Raw genomic sequence first — 12,926 nt, forward strand, 5'->3', positions numbered from 1 at the left:
AATGATTGCACTAATAAATGATTAACAGTCGTTTATTTGGACCTTGTGTTGAGAAATGTTCTGAAGCTTTTGTTTCCAGTTTCAAACATGAACCTTAAAGCTAAATGAATTTAATTCTTTCTAAAAGTCAGTTTTCTTTTTTCACAATAAGACTTTAACACTCGAGGGCTTTTATTTTGAAGGCGAGCTGCCCCGGAAGCAGCATTGTCTCCTGCGTGTAACTTGACGCAGTTTGACGAAGATGGCGTCGGGCAGAGCCGTCTGTTAGCAGAGAGTCTTTGTTGTGTTGATAAAGTGTGAAAATGTGTAAAGTCCAAATGCTGAGAGCGTTGGTGAAGCAGCGACTAACTGCGGCTGCTGAAGAGATATTTGGGCTGTTTGAAAGAACGATAGCAGAGTACGAGGAGGAACTTTCTCGATCAAAAGAGGAGAACGAGCGACAACGGAAACTACTGGACGCTGTTTTCAACCCTCAGCTCCGGTTACACAGAGCAGGTCTGTTTACCTGAGGGACTGTTCTCTATTTATCACAGCGGGGCTGTTTACCTGAGGGACTGTTCTCTATTTATCACAGCGGGGCTGTTTACCTGAGGGACTGTTCTCTATTTATCACAGCGGGGCTGTTTACCTGAGGGACTGTTCTGTATTTATCACAGTGGAGCTGTGTACCTGAGGGACTGTTCTCTATTTATCACAGCGGGGCTGTTTACCTGAGGGACTGTTCTCTATTTATCACAGCGGGGCTGTTCTCTATTTATCACAGTGGGGCTGTGTACCTGAGGGACTGTTCTCTATTTATCACAGTGGAGCTGTGTACCTGAGGGACTGTTCTCTATTTATCACAGTGGAGCTGTGTACCTGAGGGACTGTTCTCTATTTATCACAGTGGAGCTGTGTACCTGAGGGACTGTTCTCTATTTATCACAGCAGGACTGTTCTCTATTTATCACAGTGGGGCTGTGTACCTGAGGGACTGTTCTCTATTTATCACAGCGGGGCTGTTTACCTGAGGGACTGTTCTCTATTTATCACAGCGGGGCTGTGTACCTGAGGGACTGTTCTCTGTTTATCACATCAGACCTGGGTAGAGCTCAGTGTCAGGTTTTTGATCTTTTTAGGACCTATCGATGATGACGATAAAATGGCAGCAGATTGTTTTCCTGAAGTTTAGTTTTGTGTTATCTCACTGAAGAAGCTCGTCACTGAAGGCTGAATAACAGATTGGAATAAAGTGTGAATATTTTGATCATCAGTTTCTCATAGAATCAAAAAGCAGCGTGAATACTTCATAGTATTAATGAGTGTTAAACAAAGGCAGCAGATATAAATTTAACATTCACGCTTAAATTTGGTCTCATCAATGATTATAAGTTAGAGCTGCATGGTTCTTGCTAAAACCACAACTTTCTCCCCGAGGACTGAGATCACTATTCTCTCACGGGACTCAGATTTTCCAGCGGAGCTAGGCTTTTGTTGCGTCTTCTCCCTCAGCTCTGACAATGGAGATCAACTGTTTGGAGACGCGCTGACTCTTGTTGTTCTCAATAACTGCTGATTGTGTCTGTCAGCGCCCAGAGGACCTGCTCATGACACCAGAAGTATTGACTGTCTCCCTTTGCCTTCAGGCAGCAATTGAGAATGTCCTCGATAGTACCCCTCTTCTGGCACATGCTGGAGTGTCAGCCGTGCCTCGACAGTGCAGATTGGCCGGGCTTTGAAGAATGTCAAACACTGATAGGATAAAGGATGTGATTCGCAGAGGTTCGGCTCTCCAAAGCTCTGCCCAGGTGATCTTGCGTTTTTCCACATGCTCTCACCTGGTCCAGGCACCTTTTGTAAATGCCGACATCAGAGGAGTCTCGGTCCATCATCACCTCTCTGGTTCAGGTGACTTTCAGTTCCTCTGACAGGTTGCTGATGGGGAGCTGCAGCGTAGAGGAATGCCCATACATGCTGGTGCTGCTTAATGACCGAGGGAGCCTCAACCACCGGCAGCAACTGACTAATTGTTTTGTCAAATGTCTCCACTGTTGTCATCGGCACCTTATAGACCAGAAGAGGCTAACGTATCCTCTGCAGGAGTCAGTGCTAGTACATCCAAAATTTAGATCAGCCTAGCCCTGACCTGTCTGTCGCAGTGAGCATTGCAGTCAAGTCATTCCTGGTTTGCTGAAGTGAGGCTGTGTCCTTCAGGGAACTATTGAAGACCTTGCTTAGGCTCTTTACTGATCTTCAGTTTAAAGTTGGACTTTGGGTCCTTTCCAGGGTGAAGCGGAAGTTGACGGCCACTCAAGGATGAGATCTGGACTTGACTGGCTTAAAATTCATCCTTACTCATGAGATGAGTCATTCAAGCCCTTGCAGGAGCCGTCTACACCCAGGGATGGATGTTGCTGTCATCATTAGGTCATCCTTGCATGCTCTTATGGGGGGCTGCCGAGTACCGGGTCTAGACAGTTGGGCCCTTCATTCCACCTCGGCTGATTTGACAATGATGTTCATGGCCAATGAGAGGAGCGGCACCGTGCTCATACAGACAGTTATTTTACCCTTCTCTGGCTGTTTCCAGGCTGATGTTTCTGAACCTGCCGAGACATTCAATATGAAGTTGCTGTTGGTTGAGGTTGCCGCTTAGCTTCTGCCCCAGTGGGTGGATCTGAGCAGGCTAGTGGTGCTGAAAGGGGTAAGGAGCTTTGACTTATATGTAGGGAACAGACCATGGAGAGATTTATAGACAGGTAGAAGGATTTTGAAGTGCATCCTGCATGACCTTGTTGATCCAAACGCAGCTGGATCACAGACATGCTTAAAGCACAACAGCTATTTTGGAAAATGTTTTTTTATTTACAAACAGTAATGCTGTAAAACATCAGTGTCCTCAAACAACAATGCTTTTAATAAACTGAAAGACAAATGCTGCTGTATGCCATCCACAGAGATGCCTGGCTGGCTGAGTCCTCCTCCGACCCCATGGACTCCTTTCAGTGCAGTACAGTGTGTCAGCCTGTTCCTGTATCAACCAGAGACTTCACATTAAATCGCAGTTTTCCTTAATGTGTGTTTCCTGTTTCCTGCAGACGTCCAGCAGCTGTTGGTGGTTAAAGAAGAGGTTCCCCCCTCCAGTGTGGACCAGGAGGACCCAGAGCCCCCACACATTAAAGAGGAGCAGGAGGAGCTGTGGAGCAGTCAGGAGGGAGAGCAGCTTCAAGGTCTGGAGGAGGCTGATATCACCAAGTTCCCATTCACTCCTGTCCCTGTGAAGAGTGAAGATGATGAAGAGAAACCTCAGTCCTCACAGCTTCATCAAAGACTAACTGAACAGATGGAAACAGAAGCTGATGGAGAGGACTGTGGAGGACCAGAACCACTCAGGAACTCACAATCAGATGGGTACGTAAAGCCGGTCAGTGAAGACAATTCTCTGGACTCTTTTCAGATTGAAGTCAGTATTGATGATTGGGAGGAGACCAGAGAACCTCTGTCAAGTTCAAACTCTGAGAAAAATGATGGAGTCCTTGTCAGTGATAAGAAACATAGGACTGGAAAGGAACCATTTAGCTGCTCTGAGTGTGAGAAAAGATACAGCACCAAGGGAAGTCTGAAGAGACACATGAGAACTCACACAGGAGGGCCTTTGAACTGCTCAGTTTGTGGCAAAGCTTTCAGTCAAAATGGAGTACTGAAGAAACACATTAAAACTCATGCAAGAGAAAAAACTTTTAGTTGTTCAGTGTGTGCTCAAAGATTTTTGCGCAAGTCACATCTGAAGAGACACATGGCAATTCATACAGGAGAAAAACCATTTACCTGCTCAGTGTGTGGTAAAGGTTTCATTGAAAATGGAAAACTGAAGGTACACAGAAGAACTCATACAGGAGAGAAACCTTTTAGTTGCACATTGTGTGATAAAGCTTTTAATGAGCTTAGGAATCTAAGGAACCACATGAGAACTCATACAGGAGAGAAGACTTTCAGTTGTTCAGTTTATGGCAAAGCTTTCAGTGGAAGTGGAATACTGAAGCATCACATTAGAATTCATGCAGGAGAAAAACCATTCAGTTGCTCAGTTTGTGGTAAAACTTTTAATGAACGTTGGAATCTAAAGAATCACATGAGAACTCATACAGGAGAGAAACCATTTTCTTGCACAGTGTGTGGGAAAGCTTTCAGTGAAAGTGGAAAACTGAAGGCACACAGTAGAACTCATACAGGAGAGAGACCATTTAGTTGCACAGTGTGTGGTAAAGCTTTTCATGAATGTGGGAATCTAAAGAATCACATAAGAACTCATACAGGAGAGAAACCATACAGCTGTTCAGTTTGTCAGAAGTCTTACGCACACAGTGGTGGTTTATACACACACATGAAATCCCACAAAAGAGACAACAGCTTCAGCTGCAGTGTTTGTGACCAAAGATTCACTTTGTATGAACGTCTCAGAGACCATCAGTGTGTCGGTGGTCAGTCCTCACAGCTTCATCAGACTCAAACTGAGGAGAACAGAGAGGCAGAGCCTCCAGCCAGCAGCTCAACTCAACACATGGAAACAGAAGCTGATGGAGAGGACTGTGGAGGACCAGAACCAGCCAGGAAGTCACACCCAGATACTGATGATGACCGATGTTTTTTCTGAACTTGTCTGAGCTCCTCACCATGTTTCTTAGGCTCAGCTCAGACATCCTACAGAGGAAAGTCACTTTAGCCTCTTCTACCAACAATCTGATTGATTTGGTCACTACCTAAAGCTCATGACCAAAGAGATGAAATATCCTGACGTCCCTGAACTGGTCCCCTCTACACACACTCTTGTTCCCTTTGTAAAATGGGAACCACCACCTCAGTCTGCCACTTCACTGGCACTGTACCCGACCTCCAGGCGACCCTGAAAGTGATGTCAACCAAGACATCCCAACAATGTCCAGAGCTTTCAGCATCTCAGGGGGAATCTCCAGATCTGTGGGGGTGTTGCTGTGCTGTGATGTGGTGCGTTGTGGTCGAGCGTTCATCCGATGTTTGTCTCCATCTTGTTGGAAAGTGTAAGATCCAATGGAACATCAGGGACCAGAATGGAAACAAGTCCTGTAAATTGTAATGCCATTCCTGACAATATTACACATGCCTTTATTTTTTAACTGCTGTTTTTATATTCATGTAAAGTGAAAAAAAAAATCTCACTCACAGCAGGCGCCTTGCTGCTGAGAAGCTTTTGGACTACATTAGCAACCTCTGCCAGGAATATGGGTGAAGTTTGCCCAAAGTCTCCAGACTCTGCCACTCTGCCATCGCCACAAACACAGATGAATTCCTGATTGCAGCGTTTTTGCAAAAATTCATTTGGAAGTGTGATTTTAAGACCTCACGGACAGAGGGTCTCAGCAGGATGTTCCCATTTAACCCACACAACAAGTGACCCCCAGTGGAACTATCTCCAGATGGGATGGCTGTTACTAACGCCATTACTTTTGGCAGTAATGAGTAATGTAATTTACTACTTTCTGATATTCAGTAACAGCATTACAATTACTTAAATACAAATAGGTTCGTTACTGGTTACTCCGTGAAAAGAGCAGAAAACTAGGCCTGTTTCACACAGCATGCATCAGCAGTGCGTGGGCAGCGCCAAAGGTGTTGTATTATATTTCAGCACCCATATTATCAAGATAGAGCATCCACACTGCCCGGCACTGCATTTTATTTTGAAACATTTGCAGCACCGCGTTGTCAGAAATGCAGGAGCTGCACGACTTCATAAATTAGAGGAATTTTACTTTTATGCTGTCCTCCATTATTGAAGATAATGTGAATGGAGTTAAATTGATGTGAATTTCTGTTAATGTAACAAATGATAAACAATCTCTTTAGTAAGAAATGACTGTCAGGCTGTGTAATATTTCACACTGTCAAAAGGTGCTTGGTTTGAGGGCATGCTAAGGTTACAATAAATATTCTATGAAAAGTTTTACAATATTGTGTTTTGTTGTTCCACCACTTACTTTCATCATAGTGATAATTGGGCCAGTGTATATAGAATTTGACAGTCTTGTCCCAACTGTGCTAAAGTAACACTAAAATAATGTGTCTGCATATATAATTGAAGCAGCAACATAAATAGCAAAAAAGAAATGCAAAAATTACTTTTCTTAGTAATTAATTACTTTTATTCTGCAGTAATTTAAAAGTAATTGAATTATTTTGACAGAATAACTAGTAATTGTAACTACTTACTAATTATCAGTAACTTGCCCAACACTGCTAAAACATGAACATTAACTTCACCTTCAGACAAATTCATCTAGCAGCAACAAAATCAGATGAAATATCAGATTTACACTCTTGAGACCAAAACTTGTATCTTGTGTTTGAAACTGAAAGAGAAACAAACTACCATCTTTTGAATTTGGTTAATTGCTTTCTCAGAGCTCTGAAAATGTCATCAAATATTTGTCTCGTTCAATCTCAGTTGGTTGAATCAGTAAAAAGCAGCAAGTGTTCCTCAGACTGAAAAGACTAAATGAAGGCGACACAAGAACTGAAGAGCTGTGCTTAAAAATTATTTGACAAGCCTCCAACTTTTCTTGCACAACCCCCTTCCCTCTCATTAATAATGATTGAAAGTTTAAAAATGAACCTTCAGACTCAGTAAACGTCATTCTTATGAAATTCTGTTTTCGTTTTCAGAAACTTTTAACGCTTGTGGACTTTTATTTTGAAGGCGAGCAGCTGCTGTGCCCCGGAAGCAGTATTCTCCTGTGTGAAACTGAGCGCAGTTTGACGAAGATGGCGTCGGGCAGAGCCGTCTGTTAGCAGAGAGTCTTTGTTGTGTTGATAAAGTGTGAAAATGTGTAAAGTCCAAATGCTGAGAGCGTTGGTGAAGCAGCGACTAACTGCGGCTGCTGAAGAGATATTTGGGCTGTTTGAAAGAACGATAGCAGAGTACGAGGAGGAACTTTCTCGATCAAAAGAGGAGAACGAGCGACAACGGAAACTACTGGACGCTGTTTTCAACCCTCAGCTCCGGTTACACAGAGCAGGTCTGTTTACCTGAGGGACTGTTCTCTATTTATCACAGCGGGGCTGTTTACCTGAGGGACTGTTCTCTATTTATCACAGCGGGGCTGTTTACCTGAGGGACTGTTCTCTATTGATCAAGGCGGGGCTGTTTACCTGAGGGACTGTTCTCTATTTATCACAGCGGGGCTGTTTACCTGAGGGACTGTTCTCTATTTATCACAGCGGGGCTGTTTACCTGAGGGACTGTTCTCTATTGATCAAGGCGGGGCTGTTGAACTGAGGGACTGTTCTGTATTTATTACAGTGGAGCTGTGTACCTGAGGGACTGTTCTCTATTGATCACAGCGGGGCTGTTGAACTGAGGGACTGTTCTCTATTTATCACAGCGGGGCTGTTTAACTGAGGGACTGTTCTCTATTGATCAAGGCGGGGCTGTTTACCTGAGGGACTGTTCTCTATTTATCACAGCGGGGCTGTTTAACTGAGGGACTGTTCTCTATTTAAGAAGAGTTGTGGATTCAGATTCCCTGCTGTGCTGGGTTCCAGTGTTGCAGATCAGAGGTTTCCGGTCACATGTTGTGTCTTTACAGTGGGAGCAGTTCGATGCTAACTCTGCTTTATTCTTTGTGGTATGAAAAGTTTTCTCCATTTTGTAATAATTTTTTATAGTAAGATCAGATATATTTTTGCATCCCTGTACAGAACCACAGCTGAGTGAACGATGTGAAGCTGTTTGATGCTCAGCGATCTGGCCGAGTCAGTAAGGAGGTTTTGAGCTGTGATTTGAACCACCGACAACATTTCTCTGTAACTGTGTAATTTCTCTGTGTTTCCTGCAGACGTCCAGCAGCTGTTGGTGGTTAAAGAAGAGGTTCCTCCCTCCACAGTGGATCAGGAGGACCCAGAGCCCCCACACATTAAAGAGGATCAGGAGGACCCAGAGCCCCCACACATTAAAGAGGATCAGGAGGACCCAGAACCCCCACACATTAAAGAGGAGCAGGAGGACCCAGAGCCCCCACACATTAAAGAGGAGCAGGAGGACCCAGAGACCCCACACATTAAAGAGGAGCAGGAGGACCCAGAGCCCCCACACATTAAAGAGGAGCAGGAGGAGCTGTGGAGCAGTCAGGAGGGAGAGCAGCTTCAAGGTCTGGAGGAGGCTGATATCACCAAGTTCCCATTCACTCCTGTCCCTGTGAAGAGTGAAGATGATGAAGAGAAACCTCAGTCCTCACAGCTTCATCAAAGACTAACTGAACAGATGGAAACAGAAGCTGATGGAGAGGACTGTGGAGGACCAGAACCAGACAGGGACTCACACCCAGACGAATACTTACAGCCGGTCAATGAAGACGAATCTCTGGACTCTTTTCAGATTGAAGTCAGTATTGATGATTGGGAGGAGACCAGAGAACCTCCGTCAGCTTTAAACTCTCTGAAAAATCCAGTCCTGGTCAGTAATAGTGCTGGAAAGGAACCATTTACCTGCTCTGAGTGTGAGAAAAGATATAGCACCAAGAGAAGTCTGCAGAGACACATGAGAACTCACACAGGAGAAAAACCTTTCAGTTGTTCAGTTTGTGGCAAAACTTTCAGTCAGAGTGGAACACTAAAGAGACACATTAAAACTCATGTAGGAGAAAAACCATTCAGTTGCTCAGTGTGTGCTCAAAGATTTGTGTTTGATTCACATCTGAAGAGACACATGGCAGTTCATACAGGAGAAAAACCATTTGCTTGCACAGTGTGTGGTAAAAGTTTTATTGAAAATGGAAAACTGAAGGTACACAAGAGAACTCATACAGGCGAGAAACCTTTCAGTTGCACAGTGTGTAATAAAGCTTTTACTGAGCATAGGAATCTAAGGAACCACATGAGAACTCATACAGGAGAGAAAACTTTCAATTGTTTAGTTTGTGGCAAAGCATTCAGTGAGAGCAGAATACTTAAGCAACACATTAAAACTCATGCAGGAGAAAAAACATTCAATTGCTCAGTGTGCGATGAAAGATTTTTGCGTAAAACATATCTGATTAGACACATGGCAGATCATACAGGAGAGAAACTATTCAGTTGCTCACTGTGTGCAAAAACTTTTTTGTTCAAGGCACATCTGAAGAAACACATGGCAGTTCATACAGGAGAGAAACCGTTTACTTGCTCTGAGTGTGGTAAAGGTTTCAGTGATAATGGAAAACTGAATGTACACAGGAGAACTCATACAGGAGAGAAACCTTTCAAATGCACAGTGTGTGGTAAAGGTTTTAATGAGCGTTGGTATCTAAAGCATCACATTAGAACTCATACAGGAGAAAAACCATTTTCTTGCACAGTGTGTGGAAAAGCTTTCAGTGAAAGCGGAAAACTGAAGTTGCACAGGAGAACTCATACAGGAGAAAAACCATTCAGTTGTGCAGTGTGTAGTAAAGATTTCAGTGAGTGTGGGAATCTAAGGAGACACATGAGAACTCATACAGGAGAGAAACCATTCAGCTGCTTAGTTTGTCGCAAATCTTTTACACACAGTGATGGGTTTTACACACACATGAAAACTCACAAAAGAGACAACAGCTTCAGCTGCAGTGTTTGTGAACAAAGATTCACTTTGTATGAACGTCTCAGAGACCATCAGTGTGTCGGTGGTCAGTCCTCACAGCTTCATCAGACTCAAACTGAGGAGAACAGAGAGGCAGAGCCTCCAGCCAGCAGCTCAACTCAACACATGGAAACAGAAGCTGATGGAGAGGACTGTGGAGGACCAGAACCAGCCAGGAACTCACATCCAGATACTGAAGAAAAGACCAAAGTCTCTTCTGAACTTGTCTGAGCTCCTCACCATGTTTCTTAGGCTCAGCTCAGACATCCTACAGAGGAAAGTCATTTTAGCCTCTTGCACCAACAATCTGATTGATTTGGTCACTATGCAAAGCTTGTGACCACAGATATGAAATATCCTGAGGTCCCTGAACTGGTCCCCACTACACACACTCTGGTTCCCTTTTTAAAGTGGGAACCACCACCCTGGTCTGCCACTTCACAGGCACTGAACCCGACCTCCATGCAACCTTGAAAAGTGATGTCAGCCAAGGCATCTTAACAATGTCCAGAGCTTTCAGCATCTCAAGGCGAATCTCCGAATCTATGGGGGTGTTGCTGTGTTGGGATGTGGTGCGTTGTGGTCGAGCGTTTGGCCGATGTTTGTCTTCATCTTGTTGGAATGGAACATCAAGGACCATTCCTGGATTTTATTCTGGACAGTGTTACATGTGCTTGTATTATTTTTTTTTTTTACAACTGCTTTTATATTTTTATCAAAAAACAATCAAAAAACAAATCTCGCACACACCCGTCTTGCTACTGAGGAGTTGTTTGACTATGTCAGCAACCTCTGCCAGGGATATGGGTGAGGCTTCCCCTGAGTCTACAGACTCTGCCTTCTCTACAGAGGACATGTTGATTGGGTTCAGGGGTTTCTCAAAGTGTTCTCCATCACTCGACAATATCCCCGGTCTAGGTCGGCATTTCTCCCCCCCTTCCCAGCTCAGACTGAGACAAGCACTGCTTTCCCTTTCTGAGACATTAATGATTTGTCAGCATCCTGCCCTGCCACCTGATCCAACTAATTACCTCTCAGCTTCAGATCTGGATAACTCTGGAAAAGGTGAGAGTCCAGCCTTCCTCACCAGGAGTTTGGTTTCAGAGCCAGTGCTGTGCGTAGAGGTGAGTCAGACTATATCTAGTACTGTCCCAACACCTGCACCAGATCAGGTACCTTCCCGCCAGGCAGACGATGTCCCAGGTCTTGATTACCAGTCTGCTGTCCCCCAGTGCACCTGATCCTGATGCCTGTGTCCATGTGTGGTGGTCCCAAAGGGCGATGGCTCCATGTAGCTATTTCAGGCTATGCCAGATGACAGATACTCCAGAATGGGGTCCTGGAACGGGTGTTCAGGGCACGGTGCTCCATCTCCTTTCTGGCTGATCCGCCAGGGCTTATTGAGTGAGTCTTTGTTTGGCTCCTCCCTTGGAACACTTTGCGTTGGTAGATCCTACCAGGAGCTGTTTTTCACCGGCTGTACATACATATCTAAACATCCTTGGTCAAGCAGTCCCACACCTTACTATGTCCACTTTCTGCCATCTGTGAAAAACAAAACAAAACAGAAAAAAAATTAAAAAGTGAGACATAAATATGCATGAAAAGTTTTACAAATATGTCTAATGTTATGGGGCACATTGAAACTCACATTAAGTGTTTTTTTTTACTGCGAGGCATGCCTCATGAAAATAGCTAATATTCAAACTAATGATGAATCTGTTTTTATCTTTATATTAAGGTTATAGGTAAGTTTCTCTGTTATTGTTTACCGTTCTGTCATTATGAACCAAGCTCCAACCAGAAAGGCATTTTCTTACTTATCAAATATTGTACCTTTAATTCTGCTTGTGGGTCACCAGGTGGGTTTGTATTAGAGATTTGCACAAAACTTGGTGATATTTTCAAAATGTGGATAAAAACACAATGTGGAGCTGACTGTGTTTCCACTGAGTGATGTTCTGAGACTTCTCTTCTGGCGATAACATCCCAGTAACCATGGCGATGGATCTTCAAAACATTAGCAGCTTTATTTCTATTGCAGCCACCAAACTAGCCGTCATTATGTCCAATCCAAGGCCACGTATGAGGGATTTCTGGGAGATGTAGTCCATGATTTCACAGAGGAATTGTGGATTCAAAACATGAGGGAGCCAGTTCCTACTGACAAGCACATAGACACAGCATCATGTGACCTCACAGCATCATGTGACCTCACAGCATCATGTGACCTCACAGCGTCATGTGACCTCACAGCGTCATGTGACCTCACAGCATCATGTGACCTCACAGCATCATGTGACCTCACAGCGTCATGTGACCTCACAGCGTCATGTGACCTCACAGCGTCATGTGACCTCACAGCGTCATGTGACCTAGAAAAGACTAAAAAGGTTTTCCACTGCAGTTTGGACGAATATGGATTTTTACTGTCGCCTGAAATATCACCTCATGCCAGCGTAAAAACCTTGTAGTGTTAATCGGGAGTTTTTTGTGTAAAACAGTCATGTTTCTTTTGAGCATATTTTATATTCACAATTTCAATTTGAGTAATTTGAGGGTTAATGGAAACCCTCCTAGAGATGTGAAATCTAATACCTGCTCTGAATGTGCACAAATGTGTTAAAATTGAAATTTATTAATGTTAATTAAAACAAGATTCACGAGACGTGAACCTTTCAGGCCGCAGCAGGACGTGAAAACAGAACATGCAGCTTTTCAGTGGAGGTAAATGTGTTGATCTGAGCGGATGAATATTTGATGCTTTGTTTGCTTTGAAACTTATTGAGTTTTGGTGATAAGTTGATGTTTTGACAGACTGGTGTGGTTTTATCTGATAATGTGATGTGCTTTTATTGGCTTTTCCATATTCTGTACATTAATCTCTTTGGGACACAAATAATCTCCCTTACACTGTTACTTTCTCTTTTTTGGGACTTAATAAAGGCGACACAAGAACTGAAAGAGCTGCGTCATTCCTTCCTGATCTGTTTCTTTGTTCTCTGCTCCCTGAAAAGAGATCACACCACAGTGTGCCACAACATGAAGGACATTTGAACATTTAATGACGTGTCCGTGAAATCTGAGCAGCAGATTCTCTGAGGTTGGCCCAGGCTGTGGCATTTTACACATTTTAAATGAGGTGCAGAAAAAAGGGATTTGGATCAAATATCACTATTTTAAGATCAGATTTGATCCTGTGTTTGTTTTTCTGAACACGTGTTTGTCAAACATGATGTGTCCATGGACCGTCAGAAAATTGAAAATCCTACAATAAGTTCTTTCCTTTGACTGTGTTAAATGGTGTAGATTGGGG

The 12,926-nt window shown here is 43.6% G+C and overlaps 1 protein-coding gene across 1 annotated transcript; it reads left to right on the forward strand.

Moving 5' to 3' along the window:
• Positions 1–202: 202 nt before the first annotated feature.
• LOC121964796 (uncharacterized) lies at positions 203–12,574 on the forward strand. Its single transcript, XM_088090028.1, has 5 exons — positions 203–495; positions 3,078–4,622; positions 4,877–5,036; positions 6,832–7,031; positions 7,851–12,574. The coding sequence occupies exons 1-5, from the start codon at positions 303–305 to the stop codon at positions 9,839–9,841; spliced, it is 4,089 nt and encodes a 1,362-aa protein (XP_087946154.1). The 5' UTR covers positions 203–302; the 3' UTR covers positions 9,842–12,574.
• Positions 12,575–12,926: the final 352 nt, after the last annotated feature.

Source organism: Plectropomus leopardus, chromosome 17 (genome assembly GCF_026936395.1).
Source record: "Plectropomus leopardus strain MGB_pleo_1.0 chromosome 17, ASM2693639v1, whole genome shotgun sequence".
NCBI lineage: Eukaryota > Metazoa > Chordata > Actinopteri > Perciformes > Serranidae > Plectropomus > Plectropomus leopardus.